General features: G+C 47.7%; 1 protein-coding gene across 6 annotated transcripts in view; it reads right to left on the bottom strand.

The window, feature by feature from the left end:
* The window catches only part of NR2C2 (nuclear receptor subfamily 2 group C member 2), an 88,459-nt gene that overhangs the window by 8,053 nt on the left and 56,963 nt on the right, over window positions 1-23,443 (bottom strand). For 5 of the 6 annotated variants that reach the window (XR_011075696.1, XM_068558266.1, XM_068558269.1 and 2 more), the window contains 11 exons: window positions 16,493-16,693; window positions 14,295-14,397; window positions 11,902-12,081; window positions 10,869-11,016; window positions 10,022-10,115; window positions 6,907-7,040; window positions 5,764-5,941; window positions 4,550-4,671; window positions 3,756-3,895; window positions 2,346-2,483; window positions 852-957 (listed from right to left, as the gene is read on the bottom strand). Coding sequence is in view for 4 of the 6 variants with exons in the window: in XM_068558266.1 (XP_068414367.1) it covers window positions 852-957; window positions 2,346-2,483; window positions 3,756-3,895; window positions 4,550-4,671; window positions 5,764-5,941; window positions 6,907-7,040; window positions 10,022-10,115; window positions 10,869-11,016; window positions 11,902-12,081; window positions 14,295-14,397; window positions 16,493-16,693 (1,544 nt within the window). In the remaining 2 variants the exon portion in view is untranslated. The remainder of the gene's footprint in view (window positions 1-851; window positions 958-2,345; window positions 2,484-3,755; window positions 3,896-4,549; window positions 4,672-5,763; window positions 5,942-6,906; window positions 7,041-10,021; window positions 10,116-10,868; window positions 11,017-11,901; window positions 12,082-14,294; window positions 14,398-16,492; window positions 16,694-23,443) is intronic. The other variant, XR_011075697.1, reaches the window with a different exon arrangement.

Raw genomic sequence — 23,443 nt, 5'->3', positions numbered from 1 at the left:
GGCCATGGTGGTGTGCCTAAAGCAGAGGCAGGCTCTCTGCCAGCCGGGCCCGCCAGAGGCCCCCAGTCACACCAGAGAAACTGTCCCCCTGGGGCTGGGGCATCTCAGGCCCACAGGGCATCTACTGACTGAGGGTCTGTCTGTGCAGAGGACATGATCGGGGGAAGGTGGGGAGGGAAACACTATGCTTGACAGGCCCCAGAAGTTCACATAGCCTCCAGTGGGTCAGAAGAGGTCACGAGGAAAGAGCTCTTCCACTCCTCAGCCGGAGGGAAAGCCTGCCAGCACATTGTCCTATTTCAGAACAACTTTCCTGGTCAAAGCTGCATGAGAAAGGCATACAGATAACATTTTTTTCCTGCTGCCCAAACATTATAAATTTTCACCCAAATAAAGGAACTTGAAAAAAATCAGTTTATGTGAGGATTAAATTACTACTTTGTCCAGCCCAGTCACTCTTTCTAGGGGTCAGATTTGGCTTCTGTCAAGGAAACCCTTTTTGTCTAGCACCGCCTCCTCAGTGAATGCAGGCAGAAGGGCAGAGCTGCCGACTGTTCTGGACGACCGGAGTCTCCGTGAGAACTCATCTCACACACAACATCAGCCCCAGAGGAGATCACGGCTCCCAGCCCCTCAAAGAGCAACAACCCAAGGTCTCACCCAGTCACCCAGCAACACTGGGATGGCCTGGGACTCCTGACCCTCCCCACTCCATTATCAGCCGTAAAATGCAAGAATTAAAGTGTGATCAAACGGAGGCTCTACCAGGCTGCCAGAAATGGGAAGGCCAATGTAACTGATACCTGCAGCTACAGACCCAGCCTCGCCCCCATCTTGCCCGTGCGCCTCACCGGTAGGTGTCTTCCGAGTAGGTTTTCTGAACATAGTCCTGCAACTCCATCTGTGCCTTTTCTTGGAATTTTTCAATCTGGCTTGTGCTGGTCAAACCTGGATGATCTGAAAAAATAAAAGTACCCCAAATTGTCTTCTGTATTTGGAAAGCCTCATTTGCAGACTTCTCAGTACTTATTTTTAGTAAAACTTCTGACAAATTTCTCAAGTGCAATAGATTGAGCTCTGACGGCTGGTCTCGTTTGGATACTCTTGCTAGAACACTGGCTCTTCCTCTGTGCTCTGCCAAGACCTGAAGGTTCCCAGGAGAAGTGCGGCCCCTGGGTGCTCACATCAGCCTCAGCAGCCCCAATGGGGCTGGTTCTAGACCTGTGGCTTCCTTCCTTACTCCAGACAACATATACCACATGAAATTAGAAATTATCATCTGCTCTCTAGATATTTAATCACATAGCGTCTCCCATTTTTATTAGCTATTTTGTTATTCATGAGTAGGGGGCCGGGGCAGTGGGACAGAGAGGTTAAGCTGGGTCCACCCCTGCTGTCGAGGACAACAGTCACCAAATGGCCTCTCAGGAGGCTCAGAGGGAACAGCTGATGGGGAGTGAGTGAGGCCAGCCCGGTCGACTCTTACTTTCCACCAACAGTCCTGCTGCCTCTTCTTCATCTGCTGTGACCACACCTTTTGGCATGCCCTGCAGCTGCTGCTGCTACTGCCCTACAGAGACTGTGGGTAAACTTGTGCAGTTTCAATCTGTACTGGATTATAAGTGCTAACATACCTAAAAATTAGCAAAAAGCAAAACAAAACAAATCAAAACAAAAAAAGGACACTGGGTGGTAGTATAGTCATCTCTCGGTATCTACAGGGGATTGCTTCCAGGAACCCCCCATGGATACCAAATCCACTGATGCTCATGTCCTTTACGTTAAATGGTATATAGTATTTGCATATAACCTACACATATCTTTCCGTATACTTTTAAATCACCTCTAGATTACTTCTAATACCTAATACATTATAAATGCTATGTAAATAGTTGTACCTAGTTGCTGGCGCATGGCAAAATAAATTTTGCTTTTTGGAACTCCTGGAATATATTTTTCCTTGAATATTTTTGATTCACGGTTGGTTGAATCCACTGATACGGAACCCATGGATACAGAGGGCCAAATGTGTACTCAATTTTGTTTGCCGTAGTCTTATTTGGCCAATGGCTTAGTTAGGATACAGATGATATCTATTTAGCATATGAAGTTACCCGGCACTACAGCATATTTCTTTGGGAATATAAAGACAGGACTTTAAAAGAATGTTATGTATTTATATTAGCTAGCAAAGCACACATATTACGGGAACATTCAGTCACACACAGTGTGGCAGGGCTCTCTCTACACTGCTGACAACCTGACAAACATGCTCATGTTCAGAAATATCAGTAGACACAGGTGGAAAGCCGTCGCTGAGTGACCGTGACCACTGCATATCTTACCGGGGCTAAAGAGAACTATAGCTTTAAGGTATGCATACTCATAGCCGTCTATATCCAGCTTCGCCATACTGTTACAGAACTCCTGAAGCTTCCAGATGTGCTCCATGACTTGCTTTATCCGGTCGCCAGAAAGTTTATCTAGAAATCAACATCACAGATCCTCTGAGAAAGGCTAATAAGAGCAATAACATGAGCTTCTTTGAGGGGCCACGGATTGAAAAAAATGAGAGAATAATTTCACTTTTAAATGAAAAACCAGTTATTTCAAGAGCCTCATTTTCCAGTTATAGGTGAAGTGACAACAGGCACCCAGAGTCCACTCTGTTAATATTCTGCCTCAGTAACGACCTCCGAGACCAGTGGTTCTCCCCGACCCCACCCTGGGCAGCACCTTTGGCCTGCGAGTGCTGAAGGCCCACATGCCAGTTCTTATCAAGGTCAATTCTTTGCAAGTCTCTGCAGGCACTGAATAAATATGTGCCAACCTGAACACGTTGGCATTTTTTAGTTGTCAAAATAATTTTATCCGTTGTCTGATTTAGTCTTCATGACAGTATCTTGCTGAAGGCAGTATCATTATATTCAGTTAAAAACAAAACTAAAGCTCATCTGCGAACAAACCTAAAATTCAATAAAATGTTACAGGGTTTTAAAAATCACCATTATATAACTATTCCAAAGGAATAACTAGAAAAATGAAGGCGTGACTAGGTGACTTACACTCCTAAGTCTCAAACACTGGGATGCGTTTTAGATTAAAAGAGCAATTCAACTCCACCTCAGATGCAAGTGTGATCTGCAGGGATAGTCTAGACGCTGGGCAGCGTGGGCTCCCTCGACAGTATCTTCAGTGTGCCGCGGATCTGCAGCTTGTGGAGACCCCCCCCACCCCCGGCTACTCCCCAGTCCTGATACGGCTGGGACCTGACCACCCGATGTCAGGTGGTTGCACAGATCTCATAACAAGAGACTCACTTGTTCATTCACGCCCTGGACTAGGGGGTCACATGACCCAGGTCTGTGCCCCAGTCCCCAGCTCTTCCACTTGCTGCTTTATCCCGGACAAGCCAGGGACCTTACTGGGACCTGGTCTTCCCATATGTAACCCTGACATAACAGTTTCTACTTTACAGGGTTGTGAGGATTTGTGAGATACATGGAAGGGCAACCTGTCAATGAAGTTGAAAACAGAAGCTGTGACTGTTCTGAAAACATCACTCAGTGTCTGTATGTTGGAAATCAGCACCTTTTCCCAATTATTTTTTTCCTTTCCTCTTCATTATATGAAAAGAAGGCAGTCGGGTAGAAATTTAAACATTCTGACGGGTAAGGGGCGCTGTGGGACACAGGCTTGGCTAAGCGGCGGGCCAGCTGAGACCGAGCCGTCCTTGCCCGCAGCCCCCGCCCTACCTTCCTGGATGCTGTTCTGCAGGTGGTTGACGATGGCGGCCAGGATGGTGGAGAGGCTCATGACCTGGGCGCACTGGGCCAGGCCGAGGGTGAAGAGCTCGTTCCAGCAGGCCCGCACCAGGCTGGTGTTGCAGTCCTGCCTGGGGACACAGAGGCGTGGTGGGTGCAGGGGCCGGTGGCACTCCTCCAAGCCCCCGCGTGTCCCAAACAAGTCATGTCACCATGTATTTGCCGAAGGCCTATGGAATGCCCAGGATTGTTCTCCACAAACACCACTGTCCGTGACTGCCTTAACTGAAGTCCCTCTGAGGAGAAACTATTCCCTTAACGGCCCCGGTGTGGTTCTGTCACAAGAGGCTGCAGCGATCAAAGGACTGAGAGCCGAGGGTGGGCTCCGAAAGGTAGAGACACACCCAGCCTGCCAGGGAGGAGCTGGGGCTGCAGCAGGGAGGAGGGGGGAATCTACACTCAGGACAGCGCGGCTGATGCACCTCGAAACAATCTGTCTTCATCTCAGAAGCCCCCAGACGCAGTACCCCCTATTTGTCTCAAGATCACAGGACGACTCCTGCCTTCCACTCCACGCCATCCCCTGCTCCTAGCACCAAGTCCAGGGCGCGTGGAGAAGGCACAGTAAAGGTCTGAGGAACACTGCAGCCTTGGCCACCAACTGTATTTAACAAGCAAATCGGGCCAAAGGAACAAACTAGAAGGGCCTTCAGAGATCTTGCAGGCCATTCCTAGAGCAGGGAAGGCCCTGCCCAAGGATACACACGGAGAAAAAAGCCACTTACCCAAGTGCCTGAAAGGCCGGGATGGACCTGGCCCAGTGCATGGAGAGGAAGAGCAGGCGGGACGCGGACTCGCAGATGTAGTGCACATTGAGGTACTCGGGCATCGGGCTGGGCATCGTGAGCTGGGAGAGAGAGCACACAGCACGGGGGTGACCAAGTGACGGGGGCAGCTTGTCAACACCAGTCTCTGACACTGAAGCCCCCGTGCAGAGCATCCTTGTGAAGCATGCGTCCTCTGCAGGGGGGCCGGCACTGACTCCCTGTGGGGTCCTGCCCAGTGAACTAGGGTCTCATGGCCCCTAGAATGTGGGAGGATGGGGACCTCCCAGCTTATCCACACAAAGATATACGTCTCAACTCTGCTTCAACTACACTGGTACTTGTTCTAAGGCAATTCCATTTTGAGCCATAGGTTCAAGTCTAACTCAAACTGGGGGATGGGTCAGCTCCACAGGCTAGCAGGGATTTGGCAGGTGGCCTCAGGGAACAGTGAATGAGAGCTGAGCAGGAGCCCAGATGGCAGGAGGAGGGCACACCACCACCAGGATGTCGGGCTGGGTTCCGGGAGCCCCACTGTCTAGAAGAGGCTTGAATGCCTCTGAAGCTGGAATCCCACTGGTGACCTGTGTTCTTGGCACCCTTGGACAACTCTGGGCAGGGACTCAGTCTTCCTAAGTGATTGGCCAGATCTCTCTAGTGGAGAATATGAGGGGAACTGAAGACTCAATCTGCAGACCTAGAGACCAGGGGCTCAGGGAGCCTGGCAGTGTCCTGGAGAAGTGAGGCCGGGGAGGTGAGTGCAGGGAAGACCGTGAGGACCTGACCAGTCTTCAAGTATATCTGAGATCTACTTTCTGCGGCTCTAGAGGGCAAGAGGTCAGGCCCAATGGCCAGGAACACCTGCTGGAACAGACAAAGGGCCTGCCTGAGACTATGCTGAAGCCAGGTCATCATGGGAAGGCAGACGGCAGAGCAGCCCGCATCAGCCTGTTTCGGCAGTGACAGGTGGCCACGCCTGCTTCAGGGTTACCGGCAGAGCCAAACAGCCAAGTGAGCAAAAGACAGTGAAAATGCTTCATAATGGGAACATTGTTCTGGAACACAAGATCCTGATCAAAGACGACCATATGAAAAATGAGCTCACTTCAAGGTTTGATTTTTTTAACTGAGACCAGCCTGGGCACAGAGCTCCTCTCCCAGCTGAACACACTCACCTTAAATGTGACGTGAGTGTCTGAAAGGAGGGGGCCTTCGACCTCAATGATGGGTGTGGACTGGTCTCTGCTGATGACGTGGATGCTCCCTCCTCCACTGCCGTCTATCCCGTCCGCCAGGCTTGGAGGCGAGGAGCCGTCTGTGGTGTTAAGTGCTTTAGCTAAGGTGTCGAATGCCCTGCAAGCAAAAACGTAGCAAGCCAGTGTTGTGAGTCCACAGCTTCTATGAGGAGAAGAACTCTAGCTGAGACGTAATTTAGGGAACAACACATTGGGGAAAAGATAATTAACTCTGACTTGCTGAGAGGAGGGGTGGCGGCTTCCACATGCTGTCTCCATGGCGCCTTGGGTGCTAAGCTAGATATTATTTATTTTCACATGTAATTTCTATTTTTCACAACTACTCTCCAAGGTAGAATTCTCTCCATCTTACAGATGTGAAAGTAACTTTTCCAAGACCACCCAACTAGTAAGTGGTAGAACCAGAATTCGACCTAACTCAAATCCCAGCCTCTTTCCACTGGATCCAGATTTTAATTTTCTACCAGACCACAAGTGAACATGAGGACTGGTGCACCTGAGTGGCCCCGGCCATGCACCTGCCTGGCCTGGCAAGAGGGGCAGGAGTGGCCGGTCCAACAGGAAAGGAGCAAACCTAGCAGCCCAGCTGCAAAGAGAACACACCCTTGGCAGCCGGCACAGGTGTCTGGACCAGCTGGTGCCATCTAACAGCTAATCTCTGTCTACCCTGATGAATCGATTTAAGCTCTAAACTCAGTACTTGGAAAAAAGATACATAAGATAAACAGAAGTGGGAAAGGGGATGCACTACTGATGTTTAGGCACCATAAGCAGTGACCAATACAAGTAACATCTCTTCCCCTGCTTCCACTGAGTTACTCAATTTCGTTTATTATTTCGTTATTGAATGAAAAGAGTTTTTAGACTGTTTTATATCGTGTAATAAAATGGGTCCACATTCCCATAGTTAAAATTTGAAAGAAGACAGACATGCAGGGGCACTGGGACAACTTTGCAATCCTTGATTAAATACAGGGTGGGTGTCAAAATGCTGCCACCCACCCTCACAACGCCGCGCCTGTGTGTGTGTCGGGAGGGGCCTCCACCCTCGTGGGTTCGTACCGAGTAATCTCACTTGCAGACTGGTCCTCTGGCTGCATTTCTGAAGTGTCACCATTGTTAAGGGATTCACTTAGGTTGGCAAGGGAAGTTACTACATTTGCCAGTGTGCCCAGGGCTCCCTGGCTTGTTTCAGCCTGTTAATCAGAAAATAATAATATTAAAGATGAACACACATACAAGACTCTCAGGGCAATGAAGGTTTAATGTTGCTTTAAAAACAGCTTCTATGGGGGTACGGCTATGATGGGGCAGAGAGGAAGAGCTTTTTGGTGATGAAACAGTTCTGTATCTTGATTGTGATGGTAGTTACACAAACCTACACATGTGATAAAATGACAGAACAAAAACAGATAAGCTGGATGTCACCAAAATTTAAACTTTTGTGCTTCAAAAGACATTATCAAGAAAATACAAAGACAATCTCTCTCCCCACACACAAAACGCAACCCAGAGAATGGGAGGAAATTTTTGCAAATTATACATCTGATAATGGTTTAGTAGCCAGAATATCTAAAGAACGCTTACAGCTTAATAAGAAAAAGACAAATAAGCTAGTTAAAAATGCAAATAAAAACCACAATGAGATATCACTTCATACCCACTAGGATGGTCACAGTCAAAAAGACAGATAACAACAAGTGTTGGCGAGGATGTGGAAAAATTGGAACTCTCATACACTGCTGGAGGGAATGTAAAATGGTGCAGGTGCTGTGGAAAACAGTCTGGCGATTCTTCAAAAGTTTAAACGTAGAGTTGTAATATGACAACAGCAATTCCATTCCTAGGTACATACGTAAGAGAAATTAAAACATGTGCACAAAAAACCTTGTACACAATGTTCACAGCAGCATTATTCCTAATAGGGAAAAAGTAGAAACAACTCAAAACGCTCATCAGCTGACGAATGGATAAATAACACATAATATAGCTATTCAATGGCATATTATTTGGCAATAAAAAGGAAAGAGGCCACAACATGGATGAACCTTGAAAACATTATGATAAGAGAAAGAAGCCAGTCACAAAAGGCTACATATTGTATGATTCTCCTTATATGAAACGTCCAGAATTGACAAAACCATAGTCAGAAAGTGAGTGGCTTGCACGGGTTGGGAGTGGGAAGAAGGGGCAGCGACTGCTTAATGGGTTCAGGGTTTCTTTTTGGGATGATGAAAATGCTCTGGAATTAGATAGTGGGGATGGTTGTAACAATCTTGTGAATATACTGAAAACCACTGAATTGTACACTAAAAGGGTAAATTTTTTGGTACGGGAATTACATCTCAACTAAAAAAAAAAAAAAGCAAGCCAAAGATATACTCAAACAACTAAACCAAGATACGTATACAAACATGTCTGCTGTATCTTGATTATAAAAATGAAAAACTAGAATCAGTAGAAAAGATCATAAACAGAGATGTGGATAATAAATCGCAGAAGCACCACATAGCAGAATATCATGCAGCTGGTGAAAGATGTAGGTCGTCATGAGAGATATGTTGAAGGGAAAAAGTTGAAGGGTGAAAAAAAGAAAAAGAAGGATACCCACCCCTGTCCCCACATCCTGCCCTGGTCCTGACCCTGTGCTATGGCTCTGCAAGACACGGCCTCCGGGAGAGACTGGGTGAAGGGAGCACGCAGCACTGTGGTATCTTTGTATTTATTCAAAGTAAATGATTTTGAATGTATAATTGTTTCGTAGTAAAAAGTTTAAAAATCAGCTTCTGAAAATAGCTACCTTTAAGGGGCTCTGCGTATGTTCTATTATTCATGACAAGCTTCTGGGGTGGGTCCTGTCACTTCCACGTCCTGCAAGAGGGGCGGGTAGGGCCTGGCTATGACTCTGCAGCTGCTGTCTTCACTACACTTCACTCGCTACTGCACAGCTCTGTGCTCCTTCTCCTCGATGCAGCGACCACAACAAACTCCTAGCAGTTAGCGTTCACGGAGTGGGCACTGCATGCTTTATCAAATAACTCACTCAGGTTTCCCAACACCCCTGCCTGGTGGGCGCTGGGGTGGGGACGGGAGGGCACGGGGTGGCCGGCTCTGTACCAGCCTGTGTGTGGGTGGCACACGGGACAGGGGCTGCGCAACCCCCTGCCATCAGGAGTTCAGGGTGCTCAGGCCTTACTTTCAGGCTTATGGTGTGTCCACCCCACCAAGTGGTCGGTCACTGTCCTGCACGTCTGCCGGGTTAAGGCAACGAGCCAGGCATGCATGATTCCTCACCACTGCCTGAGGACAACAGGCTCAAAGCCCAGCCAGGGACCGATGGGTGGAGGGCAGCTGTCCATCGGCTCTCATTTTTGCCTTTCCTTTCCCAGAAGAGGACATTCCTTAATGCGCCACATGTGCATGAGAGCAGATGAGAGGGGAGCCTGCAGGCCCAGCTCTGGCTCTGAGGGCGGCAGCAACGCCAGCACTGTTCTAAGTCGCTCCTTCCAGAGCAGAGACTTTGGGGCTCAGTGGGGCTGCCGCCGCTTCATCGTTGCTCGAGTTACATCAGGGACAATAAGGTGAGAGAAGCAATGGGCTCCCCTGCCTGGATAAAACCCCCTCTCCTCAGGTATCTCCACGGGAGGCAGCCAGCTGTCTCTTTCTTGGGGTGACAAACATCTCTGTCCGCAAGTTGGATTCCCTGTAGCTGACTCACTCTGTCCGGGTTAGAGCTGCCAGAATCCTGGCTGGACTTCTTCCTGCAGGTCATCTAATAAAAAGGAGCTAGGGACCTGCAGGTCATCTAATAAAAAGGAACTAGGGACTACTGCAAAAGGCCATCTTAGGATAAAGAGCTCTTCCTCAGCCTGCCCGTAGTTTGCCAATGTGCATCACTAGGGGGGAAAATCTTAGAAGTGAACCACAGAATTTTCACCAAATTGAACTCTAGACCCTGACATGTTAAGTGACCATGACCAGCCAGCTCTGAGTTGCCAAAAAGCCATTGGCATCCCTGAAACAAATCACAGCACGGCTGTATCAGAAGTAAATGGAGATGCAGAAGGCCATGGCCTCGACGTAGTCTGAAGGCCAAGAAGAAGGTGGGTGCACACATTCAGAGAAGCGGCCTGCACTGAGACATAAAAGTGGAGAAGGCATGAGGAGAGAACATCACCTTGGAATCTGTGGCCAGGAGAACCGTACCATCCTCACGTATCAAAGGCTGCTGGATGTTCACAAGCATCCCTGGATCAAGAAGACCTGTTTGTCTATTTAAGACATAAAGAAACCCAGAGTAGCTTCCAACATTTAATGCACAGTGTGATCAGGCTGCGTTTACCTGTCCCGTCCACATCTGCAAGGCTGAGCAGTAGAAAAGCTAACTAGACTCAGCCACCGAGTGGCTCACCAACCCCCTTCTCTCTACAATGAGACGTGCGCAGAGCCGGGTCTGCAGCCTGAGACAGGATGACAAAGACCGCACACCCCCCCGGGCCTCCACGTCCACTGCTGTGCCAGTAATGCTAACCTGATCTCAGAGTATCACCAGGGCATTCCCAACTCTAGCGCTTGCCATGATACGTTTTGGATTTCTTGTTTCCCTCTTTCTGTTCCTTTAAGTTTGATAGATTACATTAAAAAGAAAACATATAAATTGACTTGTGGCACCATCTAGACCACACCTGGATCTTAGGCCTTTTATCTCTACTGCAAAAAAGCCCCCATCCTGAATCATGAAACAACTGTTTTCCTGCATGAACGATGCCTGAACTACAGCACATAATCCCAGCACCTGAGATGGGAGAAATTCTGACCCCATCCTAAATCAACCATCCTCAGGCCTGGACAGAGGTGTGACTAGAGTGGCTCCAAAAAGGGTGGGATAAGGCAAGACAAGACTCAAGGCTGTGGCCCTCAGGCGGGGAGCCACACAAGCCCCCTTTCCAAGGAATATCCGTGCTTCCCCTAATCAGCTCCAAAGGCTGATTACAGCGTTGCCCTTCGTTAACACAGGGACTGACCTTGCTCCATCTTTATCTGCCACAAATGTTGGCGTGGCTATCAGAGGACTTCTCAGGTCCTTCCGGATATAGATTTTCTCCGTTGAAGCAGCACAATTGCTTGGTTTCTCCCGCTGCACATCAAAGGGCTTCCGTTCACTCTGCACAGCTTAAATCACAACAGAAATACCCACGTTTAAAAACCACATCCTTCGCGGGAGAGGTAGGAGTCCTCTTGACTAAGCCCACTGCTGTCGGGATAAGCTCGGTGCTAGACACGCCTGGCTCAACTTCCACAGTGGATTTTGCAGCCAAAGGAGAGAAAGGCTCAAAGCCAAAGTGTTGTCACATCTAAAGGAGCTCAAGATGGCGGGTGCTATGGCCGAGAAAGGACCGAGTGGCCTTTGTGTGGGTATCATTCCGTCACTTCCTGCTGCTCACAGGACTCTCTCCAGGAGGAGAAACACCCCCTCAGGTGGGCCCTTAACAGAGAGCTGCCCATGCCCCACGTGGGAAAGGAAGCATCCTAATGCCCAACTCGAGCTGGAAAGCTTCTGCTAACTGTCAGTGGGGCTCCATTCTACGTGACACCAGTGACCTCTTCCTTCAGCATCTGGTACAAGAGCAAGAACACATGCCAGAAACAAATGAAGAAAACAGACCTTTGCAGAAGAAAGGAAAGAGGACCCCATACGCATCATGTAAGGAAGGCAAGGGTGCTATTTCATGGACGGGGACCTGTGGCTCAGAGGCCACATGACTTCCCGAGGTCTCCCGGCTCCAGGGGGCAGGGCTGGAGCTGACGTGGTATCAGCTTTACCCCAAAGCCTGTGTTCATCCCACTCCACATGCTGCCTCCCAAATTACCTGGACTAGGTTTCCACTGTGGAAACCAACCAACCCTAGTGGTATCAGCGCCGCATCACTGAGCTGACCCTGAAGGTGAACCAAAATGAAGCCTCAGCAGATACCGTTAGAGTATTTTAACGCCAGGCATGGAAACCTCACTTTCGCCCTCCTTATTAACTCACGTGGTTTTTTAATAGTTACTCACATTCCATCTTCATGCCCATCTCTAAGCATTTTTTCAGCCGGCAAAACTGACAGCGGTTCCGGTGGTGTTTATTGATGATGCAGTCTTGATTGCTCCGGCAGCTGTAGGTCAAATTTTTCCTTACGCTCCTTTTGAAGAAACCTTTGCAACCTTCACAACTGACAGCCCCATAGTGACGGCCTGAAAGAGAAAGGTAAGTCTATAGGGGACTGGTGTGCAGGGTCAGATGCCAGCAGCCACGGGCCAACCACAGGCCTGAGCGCTAAGCATGGCACCCGGGGCCTTCACATTTTTCTACCATCTTTAAAGTAGCCCTGTGAGGTCATGATGGACAAACGGAAGCTCAGACAGGTAACGCGGCCGCTGGTAAACGGCATGACCTCGGTGCTCCGAGTGCACAGCAGGAGCTCGCGGATGATGGCTCGGCTGCACCGTCCGCTGTACTCACTGGGCCCGGCTCTGCAGACCTGCCTGGTGAAGGCCCTCAGCTCCCCTGTCCCATCAAGAATGTCACAGAGCAAACACAAGCTCGTGTTTTGTTAGCCCAAAGGGTCTCATCCTGCATTTACTCCCTCTGTGTGCGTCATGTCCTGGGCCCCAGACTGACCCGGGGTGGGGGGCGTGACCGTGTGAGCCCAGGGCAAAGGAAGGCCGCCAGTTCTTTTTTCTAAGCTTGTTTACTTTGGGGGTCTCTAAGTTCTAATTCCCTCCCACATTAAAAAGAGCCGCACGTGAGTTTACCCTTCCTCACATTCCCAGCTGGGACCGCCCTCGCGTATGCTCTCCTGGTTTGGTCTCATGTAACCCAGGGTCATAACTACACTACAGGGTCAGAGTTCCCAGGGTCACTGTGGACGGCGGCTGCAGAGCAACCCATGGCCCTAAGCTTTGGCGCGTGGAGCCGTTCTCCAACTCTGCACTTGGAGGGTCTCAACTGTGTGCCTTTAAGAAGAGTCATGCTGAAATGACTCTGTGGACATATTTCCTTCCTTGCAGTGGATTTCCTCGGGCTCTCTAGGCCTTAGAGTGATCTCTAATATCTGGAGACAATGGCACTGCAAGCCTGTCACGCGCTTTAAGCCCAGAAGGGAAAGCCAAGCAGATTCTGTGGCCTCTGCTATGCTCATGCTTCATTCACTTGTTCGAAAGTTTGCAGAGTGTCTCTCCTTGCTGAGCAACAAGATGGGGATATAGAGATGAAGGGGTCAGACACGGTTCCTGCTCTAAAAAAAAGAGCACATTCTGGAGAGGAAGACAGGCCTGTAAGGAAGCAACTAGAAAAGAACACATCCAGTGCCCAGAGATCTGAACAAAAGGGTGATGAGGACAGAGGCAGCGCTGGGCCCTGCCTGCTGGGGCAGACGAGGGCTTCAGAGAAGGGGCGAGAGCACAGCACCTGAGGCATGAGCGGGAGGGGGTGGAGCTTCCGGCCTTCAGTTGGTGCTTGCCTGGGGTTGTCTTCCTCTTAAGAGGCTTGGCTCAGCATTTTTTTTTTTTTTTTTTTTAAACCAGGACCACAAAGTATCCAAAGTTCCTACGAATGTAGTGACCACAGAATAAAGCAGAACCAAGTGGTCATCTCAGAACTCAGGTCAGTGTCCCTAGCATCACTTACCCTCTATGGCTCCCACTGTTAGCAGGCTGAAGTCTGAGCTTTTGGGTCAGACATCTTCTTTAGTCTCCTTGTACCCACCTCCTAACCATGGAAGTCCAGGAGTGCTTCCCCAGAGACATGGTGGGTATGGATGTTAAACTCTCCAGGCACTGGTCCCGCCAGCTGGAACACCCTTCTGCTTTACCTGACAGCACACACTCAACCACCAAGGTCACCAATGTGACTTCAGGCCTTTCCTGACCCTGGGACTCCAGCCAGAATCGCATGCCCCCTCCTGTTTATCACACTGGGTTATAGTGAGGGCATGACAGAGGTAGCTACAGTTAGGACGAGGGAGGGATAGACAACAAACACATCTTGTGAAACAGCAAAGAACTGAGCAGATATTAACCAGACTAATGAAATGATTGCTCTATTTTTTTGGGGGGCGGGGGGTGCGTGGCATCTGGGATCTTGGTTCCCCGACCAGGGATTGAACCCTCACCCCCTGCAGTGGAAGCGTGGAGTCTTAACTACTGGACCACCAGGGAAGTCCCAATTTCTTTCTTACTAGTACAAAAATAATTGACACCCAACCAAGATTTACAAATCGCAGAAATAGTTTCTTGATTTTTCCTTTTGATTCTTATAATCTGACAAACTGATTTGCTTATTTACATCACCACCCCAATAAGAAGAGTGGAGTTCATGTTTCGAAACCTACAACCCTCCCCTGCCCCGGATTTGGTGCATGATGTTGGCCCCTGATGTGCACCCAGAATGGCCTTTTGTTACTCACCTGAGGCTTTGTCGCCACACACCACACAGTACTCTACCACCTGGGGCCGCTGGACGTCGGCCTTCCCCAGAAGACGCTCCACAGAAGCAGAGTCCGTGACGATCTAAGAAGAATCAGGAAATAAGCAGAGCGCTGATGAAAAACCAGAGCACTAAGCAAGGTCAGGTTGAACCGTGAATTCCTAATCTCGGGTTTCTAAGAACTCTGGGAAGAACTGGGAAAATGCCACGTGACAACTGAATCTGCCACCAGGAATGGCGTGGCCGCTCATCTGGACCAAGCCCCTTCAGCGGTGGTGGGTGGCGGTGGGCTTGTCCAGGGCCGGACACTGGTTTTCAGTGACCTACCCTCCTATCTGGCCACCCCAACCACCTAGGACTAGGGGCCGTGAGGGGACTCACAGGCGGATGCTCCAACATGAAGATACTCAAGGTCTTTTTGGTTGCTTCTCTATTCTCATGAAACAGCTTGAAAGTACACAGAGAGGTTTACTTGGCAGAAAAGTAATTCAGCTTTACTGACTAAATAACTAGCTCTCTTGTGAGGCAGCTGGGGGTGAAGGGACTAGGACAGGTGGCCTCTGAAACCTGCTCTCTCTCCTTCACTTGGAGGTGACTTTCCAGATGACCCACAGTGCTGCTCATTTGGAAGAGTAATGTAACTGGTTTCAACATGAGAAAGTGAAAAATAGCTGTTATTAAATCATGTACTAACAATAAGCCTTAAAATGATTTATGTACAGTGAGAATATATACAGAAATCATTATGTGCAACGACCTCTTATAAGACATGCAACAGAACCACCAGCCATCCTTTCACAAGCAAGGAGTCGAAGCAAGCAGTGAGGAACTCTGATTCCAGATGATCAGAATGTACACTGGGAAAGGAAGAATGAGGAAGTATTTACTAATGGCATTAGGAGGTGTCTCAAAAGTACAGCTCTGGAAGATGAACATATTGGTGTTCTGAACCCAAATCCAGTGGAAGGAAAAAAACCCTTTCCTTCCTGAATTTTCTCCAGAGTAGAAATCTCCCTGCAAAACACATGGATTCTTAGCAGCATTATTCACAGTAAACGTCGAAGCCACCCAAGTGTCCACTGAAAGATGAATGGAAAAACCAAGCGTGGTCTATACATACAGTGGAATATTATTCAGCCTTTAAAATGAAGAAAATTCTGACACATAAGACAAAACACAGATGAACCTTGAGGACATTGTGCTCAGTGAAATTAGCCGGTCACAAAAGGACAAATATTACAGGATTCGACTTATGTGAGGTCCCTAGAGTAGTCAGACCCACAGGAAGTGGAATAGTGGTGGCCAGGGGCTGAGGGATGGGGAACGGAAGTTGTTCAGTGGGGACAGAGTTTCAGTTTGGGAAGATGAAGAGTTCTGGGGATGGGTGATGGTGATGGCTGCAAAACAGTGTGCATGTCCTTAATGCCCCTGAACTGGACACCTAAAAACGATTAAGATAGTAAATTTTATATGTTACCACAAATTTTTAAAAAACTTAAAAACCAGAACCAAACAAGACCATGGATTGCACCCTGACCTGGACTAAACATGCTCCATGCTTGGCCACCATGGGACACTGGCCTTGAGTCCCTGCTTCTCTGAGTGTTGGACTTGGAAGTTCAATGCTTCCCAATAACCCTGCTCTTCTTCCAGTCCTTGCTCTCCTCCTTCCTGTACCTGCCCCAACCCCATCCCGCCTGCCAGAGGAGGGAGAACCAGGGCAGAACGGAGGGGCCCACAGGCAGCAGTTCACAGGAACAAGATCAGAATAAAGAGCTGGGCCAGTCCGAAGTAAGAGTTAGAACAAGTCGGTCCTCACCTGACTGTGGTCAGCCCCTGGTGGTGCCCCTAAAGCATCACAGGCCAAGAGCTGCCACCACGTGGCCTTGGTTGAGAACAATTCTCCAGTGGCTCATGCCAACTGCTCAGGTCAGTCTCCTGTGGGACCGCTGATTTGCTGGCTCAAATTCCATTCCACCTGAGCACTGCAGTGGCTGCCTTCTGGGCCTTGCCACTCATTTGCTGGTTTTTTACTTTAGCCGAGGCAGCAACCCACCATGTTTGCAGGTCCCCAAAGAACCTTCTAGAGATGGATTTGGCCTCCATGGTAGAGGTTAAGAGTCAAGAACAAGGGCAGTAGCGGAAGTGCTGAAACAAACACCTATCAACAGGTCTTACTTGGATCCTGCCAGGGACGAGGTTGTCCGAGGTGGTGAATATGAGCTGCTTGGCACTGGAGGTCTCCGGGGAAGCCAGGATCACCTTCCCAGTTCCAGCTCCATCTGGGCTGGTCAGGATGAACTGCTGCTTGGGGGATCCGGAGGCGTCCACTGCGGTGACTATCTGGATCTTCTGTCCTGTCTGCTGGTCTGTCACGATCTACAAGACACAACACGGAGGCTGCTCTCACGGAGCATGTGCAGTGGCTGCCAACGCCGGCCCGGAGTCAGTGCTGGTCCAGGACAGTTTCACCAGTGCCGGTGAAATGGGAAAGAGAAAACAACAGGGAGCTTTTCAGAAACTGGCTTTCATACAGCTAATTTTATTCTAGGATGATATCATCCCTCCTACTTTTAGAATTAAAATGCCCTTTGGAAGTGGAGGGAAGGGAAACTGTATGAAGGTGGTCAACTAGAAGTTGTCCGGAGAGTAAATCCTTAGATTTCTCATCACAAGGAAAAAAACACTTTTTTCCTTTTTCTTTTTTCTGTATGTATATGAGATGGTGAATGTTAACTAAACTTGTTGTGGCAATCATTTCACAATATATGTAAATCAAGTTATTATGTTCTATACCTGAAACTTAGTGCTGCATATCAATTACAGTTCAATAAAACTGGACAAAGAAAGGCCCTTTCTGTTATGAAATGAAGACAGTAATAAATAGTAGATGATAGGTTTAACTAAAAAAACCAACAAACAAACAAAAAAACCTAAGAAATGTGGGCAACACTAACTTTTTTTTTTTTTTTTTTGGGCCGCGCTGCACGGCATGCGGGATCTTAGTACCCTGACCAGGGATCGAATCCAGGCCCGCTGCAGTTGAAGCGTGGAGCCCTAACCACTGGACCGCCAGGGAATTCCCTACCCTAACTTTTTGAAACCCCAAAACCTGAGAATGGCTGCTTTAAAGGGCTATTTCTGAAGGGGAGGTCCTATAAATAATCCTGCCTTGGAGTGACAGAACGCAGGGAGTCCCTTGCTGACACACATCCAACTTCTCTCACCTCTTGACTCTGAGGTCTCTAAGCATAGAGATAACACCTGTTTCAGGGCTGCATCCCCAGGGCTAGCACAGGGCCTGGCACATGGAGAGAAGATGTGAATAAAAGACTGTGGAAGCCCTGGAGGCAGTGGGTGCTGACTCCGGAGAAGCCCTGAGCCTCATTTCTCCAGGGATGTCCACCACTCATGAGCCCCACTGCCATAGCTCACCTCTTCCCTGCATCCCTGCCTAAGGGCATCAGTCACAATTAAGATAGCTGCTACGTAAGAGCGACTTCTCTTATTCCTGCTCGTGAAGTTCTTTGAAGCTGTTCTAGCACGTTCCTGTCTCTCTTCCAGGCCAAGTGCCCAACTTGGAGCATGGGGCACCTTTTCCCTGAGGACCCCAGCAGGCCCTCACTGCAGACAGGACTCTTGGGGTGCGTGCACTGGGCCTTGGGCAGGGGAGACGTACTGTGTCTCTGGCTGGACCCCAGCTCCCTACAGCACATTTATGGACGACATGTCTGGAATCTGCGCCACCTCTTGATAGAACTGCTTTGGGACGTGGCATCCCAAGGTTCAGACAGCAAACTCACACAGAGTCCTACAGCTTTGCCAACAGTCCAATATGGAAAATCCAACGATGCTGGTAGGTTCAAAAGAAAATGACACAAGCAAGGAAAGAGTCAATTACTTAACACGTGTTTACTGGGCACCCACTAGGTGACCAGCCCTATTCTCGGTACTAGAGATGGAAGTGTCAACACGGCGGGGAGCTCGCCTGCTAGAGGAAAGACAGACTGTGCACCCTGCCATGAAGAGTTCAGTCAGCGCCCAAGTGCCACGGAGGAAACCAAAAAGCAGGGTAATGGACAGAACACGACATGGGGAAGGAGACAAGGGGGCAGCTTCAAGAGGAAAGACCTCTCTGAGGGAGTGACGGTGGATAAAGACCCAAATGAGGCAGGAGAGGAAGCCGTGCAGAGCTGTGACAGAGTGGGTTGCAGGCTGAGGGCCCAGTGAGTGCAAGACCAGAGAGCCACAGGCTGGACACGAGTCCCAGCACATCATCACTTCCAACTGAATGGCCAAAAGACCTTTAAGGGGCTTCCCTAGTGGCGCAGTGGTTAAGAATCTGCCTGCCAATGCAGGGGACACAGGTTCGAGCCCTGGTTCAGGAAGATCCCACATGCCACTGAGCAACTAAGCCCATGTGCCACAACTACCGAGCCTGCGCACCACAACTACTGAAGCCTGTGCACCTAGAGCCCGTGCTCCACAACAGGAGAAGCCACAATGAGAAGCCTGCGCACCGCAACGAAGAGCAGCCCCCGCTCGCTGCAACTAGAGAAAGCCCGTGCTCAGCAAAGAAGACCCAGCCATAAATAAATAAATAAAATTTAAAAAAACAAAACTGATAGGACTGCCGAAAAGAAATAGAGTAATCAACCATTATAGTTTGAGTTATCATCACTCCTCTGTCAGCAACTGATAAATCAAGCAGGCAGAAAATCAATAAGGATATAGTTGACCTGAGTAGCACTATCAACCCCCTTGATGTAACTGACATTTATAAAATAATCCATCTAGCAACAGCAGAATATACATTCTTCTCAAGCCTGCATGGAACATTCACTAAGACAGACCACATTCTGGGCCACAAATATATGTATCAAACACACATATATATATCAAAACATATAGCTGAGTGTGTAAGGCAACGGGCACTCTCATACCAGGCTGGTGGGAATATAAGTTGGTGAAACCTCTTTGGAAGGCAGTCCGGCAACTACTGTCAAAACTACACATAAGGGACTTCCCTGGTGGCGCAGTGGTTCCGAGACCGCCTGCCAATGCAGGGGACATGGGTTCAATCCCTGTTCTGGGAAGATCCCACATGCCGTGGAGCAGCTGAGCCCGTGCATCACAACTACTGAGCCTGCGCTCTAGAGCCCGTGAGCCACAACTACTGAGCTGGCGCGCCTAGAGCCCATGCTCCACAACAAGAGGCCACAGCGATGAGAGGCCCGCACACCGCGGTGAGGAGTGGCCCCTGCTCACTGCAGCTAGAGGGGGCCCATGCAGCAACGAAGACCCAACGCAGCCAAAACTAACTAAATAAATAAAAGATAACATTCCTTCTTAAAAAAAAAAAAAAACTACACATGACACACTCTTCCACCAATCCTACTTTGAGGAATTGATCCTACAGAAATACTCTCACATGTCCTAAATTAAGCAGGTAAAAGGTTATTTATTGCAGCATCCAAAAAATGGGATATCAAACCGCCACTCAAGAGAAAGAGGCAGAGATTAACCAAGATGGCAGAGTAGAAGGACGTGCTCTCACTCCCTCTTGTGAGAACACCAGAATCACAACTGGCTGCTGGACAATCATCGACAGGAAGACACTGGACTTCACCAAGGAGGATACCCCACGTCCAAGGACAGAGGAGAAGCCACAGTGAGACGGTAGGAGGGGCGCAATCAGAGTAAAATCAAATCCCATAACTGCTGGGTGGGTGACTCACAGACTGGCGAACACTTATACCACAGAAGTCCACCCACTGGAGTGAAGCTTCTGAGCCCCACGTCAGGCTTCCCAACCTAGGGGTCCGGCAACGGGAGGAGGAATTCATAGAGAATCAGACTTTGAAGCCTAGTGGGAATTGATTGCAGGACTTCGACAGGACTGGGGGTAACAGAGACCCCACTCTTGGAGGGCGCACACGGAATAGTGTGCACATCGGGACCCGGGGGAAGGAGCAGTAACCCCGGGGGAGACTGAACCAGACCTACCTGCTAGTGTTGGAGGGTCTCCTGCAGAGGCGGGGGCTGGCTCTGTTTCACCGTGGGGACAAGGACACTGGCAGCGGAGGTTCTGGGAAGTACTCCTTGGCGTGAGCCCTCCCAGAGTCTGCCATTAGCCCCACCAAAGAGCCCAGGTAGGCTCCAGTGTTGGGTTGCCTCAGGCAAAACAACCAACAGGGAGGAAACCCAGCCCCACCCATCAACAGTCAAGTGGATTAAAGTTTTACGGAGCTCTGTCCGCCACAGCAACAGTCAGCTCTACCCACCACCAGAGCCTCCCGTCAAGCCTCTTAGATAGCCTCAACCACCAGAGGGCAGACAGCAGAAGCAAGAAGAACTACAATCCTGCAGCCTGTGGAACAAAACCCACATTCACAGAAAGATAGACAAGATGAAAAGGCAGAGGGTTATGTACCAGATGAAGGAACAAGATAAAACCCCAGAAAAACAACTAAATGAAGTGGAGATAGGCAACCTTCCAGAAAAAGAATTCAGGATAATGATAGTGAAGATGATCCAGGACCTCGGAATAAGAATGGAGGCAAAGATTGAGAAGATGCAAGAAATGATTAACAAAGACCTAGAAGAATTAAAGAACAAACAAACAGAGATGACCAATACAATGACTGAAATGAAAACTACACTAGAAGGAAGCAATAGCAGAATAACTGAGGCAGAAGAACGGATAAGTGACCTGGAAGACAGAATGGTGGAATTCACTGCTGCGGAACAGACTAAAGAAAAAAGAATGAAAAGAAATGAAGACAGCCTAAGAGACCTCTGGGACAACATTAAACGCAACAACATTCGCATTATAGGGGTCCCAGAAGGAGAAGAGAGAGAGAAAGGACCAGAGGAAATATTTGAAGACATCAGAGTCTAAAACTTCCCTAACATGGGAAAGGAAATAGCCACCCAAGTCCAGGAAGCGCAGAGAGTCCCATACAGGATAAACCCAAGGAGAAAAACGCTGAGACACATAGTAATCAAAGTGGCAAAAATTAAAGACAAAGAAAAATTATTGAAAGCAGCAAGGGAAAAACGACAAATAACATACAAGGGAACTTCCATAAGGTTAACAGCTGATTTCTCAGCAGAAACTCTCCAAGCCAGAAGGGAGTGGCATGATATACTTAAAGTGATGAAAGGAAAGAGCCTACAACCAAGATTACTCTACCTGGCAAGGATCTCATTTAGATTTGATGGAGAAATCAAAAGCTTTACAGACAAGCAAAAGCTAAGAGAATTCAGCACCACCAAACCAGCTCTACAACAAATGCTAAAGGAACTTCTCTAAGTGGGAAACACAAGAGAAGAAAAGGACCTACAAAAACAAACCCAAAACAATTAAGAAAATGGTCACAGGAACATACATATCGATAATTACCTTAAACATGAATGGATTAAATGCTCCAACCAAAAGACACAGGCTTGCTGAATGGATACAAAAATAAGACCCATATATATGCTGTCTACAAGAGACCCACTTCAGACCTAGGGACACATACAGACTGAAAGTGAAGGGATGGAAAAAGATATTCCATGCAAATGGAAATCAAAAGAAAGCCGGAGTAGCTATACTCATATCAGATAAAATAGACTTTAAAATAAAGAATGTTACAAGAGACAAGGAAGGACACTACATAATGATCAAGGGATCAATCCAAGAAGAAGATATAACAATGATAAATATATATGCACCCAACATAGGAGCACCTCAATACATAAGGCAACTGCTAACAGCTATAAAAGAGGAAATCGACAGTAACACAATAATAGTGGGGGACTTTAACACCTCACTTACACCAATGGACAGATCATCCAAACAGAAAATTAATAAGGAAACACAAGCTTTAAATGACACAATAGACCAGATAGATTTAATTGATATTTATAGGACATTCCATCCAAAAACAGCAGATTACACTTTCTTCTCAAGTGCGCACGGAACATTTTCCAGGATAGATCACATCTTGGGTCACAAATCAAGCCTCAGGAAATTTAAGAAAACTGAAATCATATCAAGCATCTTTTCTGACCACAACGTTATGAGATTAGAAATGAATTACAGGGAAAAAAACGTAAAAAACACAAACACATGGAGGCTAAACAATACATTACTAAATAACCAAGAGATCACTGAAGAAATCAAAGAGGAAATCAAAAAATACCTAGAGACAAATGACAATGAAAACACGATGACCCAAAACCTATGGGATGCAGCAAAAGCAGTTCTAAGAGGGAAGTTTATAGCTATACAAGCCTACCTAAAGAAACAAGAAAAATCTCAAGTAAACCATCTAACCTTACACCTAAAGAAACTAGAGAAAGAAGAACAAACAAAACCCAAAGTTAGCAGAAGGAAAGAAATCATAAAGATCAGAGTAAAAATAAATGAAATAAAAAAATAAATAAATAAATGAAATAGAAACAAAGAAAACAATAGCAAAGATCAATAAAACTAAAAGCTGGTTCTTTGAGAAGATAAACAAAATTGATAAGTCATTAGCCAGACTCATCAAGAAAAAGAGGGAGAGGACTCAAATCAACAAAATCAGAAATGAAAAAGGAGAAGTTACAACAGACATCGCAGAAATACAAAGCATCCTAAGAGACTACTACAAGCAACTCTATGACAATAAAATGGACAACCTGGAAGAAATGGACAAATTCTTAGAAAGGTATAACCTTCCAAGACTGAACCAGGAAGAAACAGAAAATATGAACAGACCAATCACAAGTAATGAAATTGAAACTGTGATTAAAAGTCTTCCAACAAACAAAAGTCCAGGACCAGATGGCTTCACAGGTGAATTCTATCAAACATTTAGAGAAGAGCTAACACCTATCCTTCTCAAACTCTTCCAAAAAATTGCAGAGGAAGGAACACTCCCAAACTCATTCTATGAGGCCACCATCACCCTGATACCAAAACCAGACAAAGATACTACAAAAAAAGAAAATTACAGACCAATATCACTGATGAATATAGATGCAAAAATCCTCAACAAAATACTAGCAAACAGAATCCAACAACACATTAAAAGGATCATACACCACGATCAAGTGGGATTTATCCCAGGGATGCAAGGATTCTTCAATATATGCAAA

This window comes from Eschrichtius robustus, chromosome 12 (genome assembly GCF_028021215.1).
Source record: "Eschrichtius robustus isolate mEscRob2 chromosome 12, mEscRob2.pri, whole genome shotgun sequence".
NCBI lineage: Eukaryota > Metazoa > Chordata > Mammalia > Artiodactyla > Eschrichtiidae > Eschrichtius > Eschrichtius robustus.
Note: the sequence above shows the minus strand (reverse complement) of the source record. Positions and strands in the feature narration are given on the sequence as shown.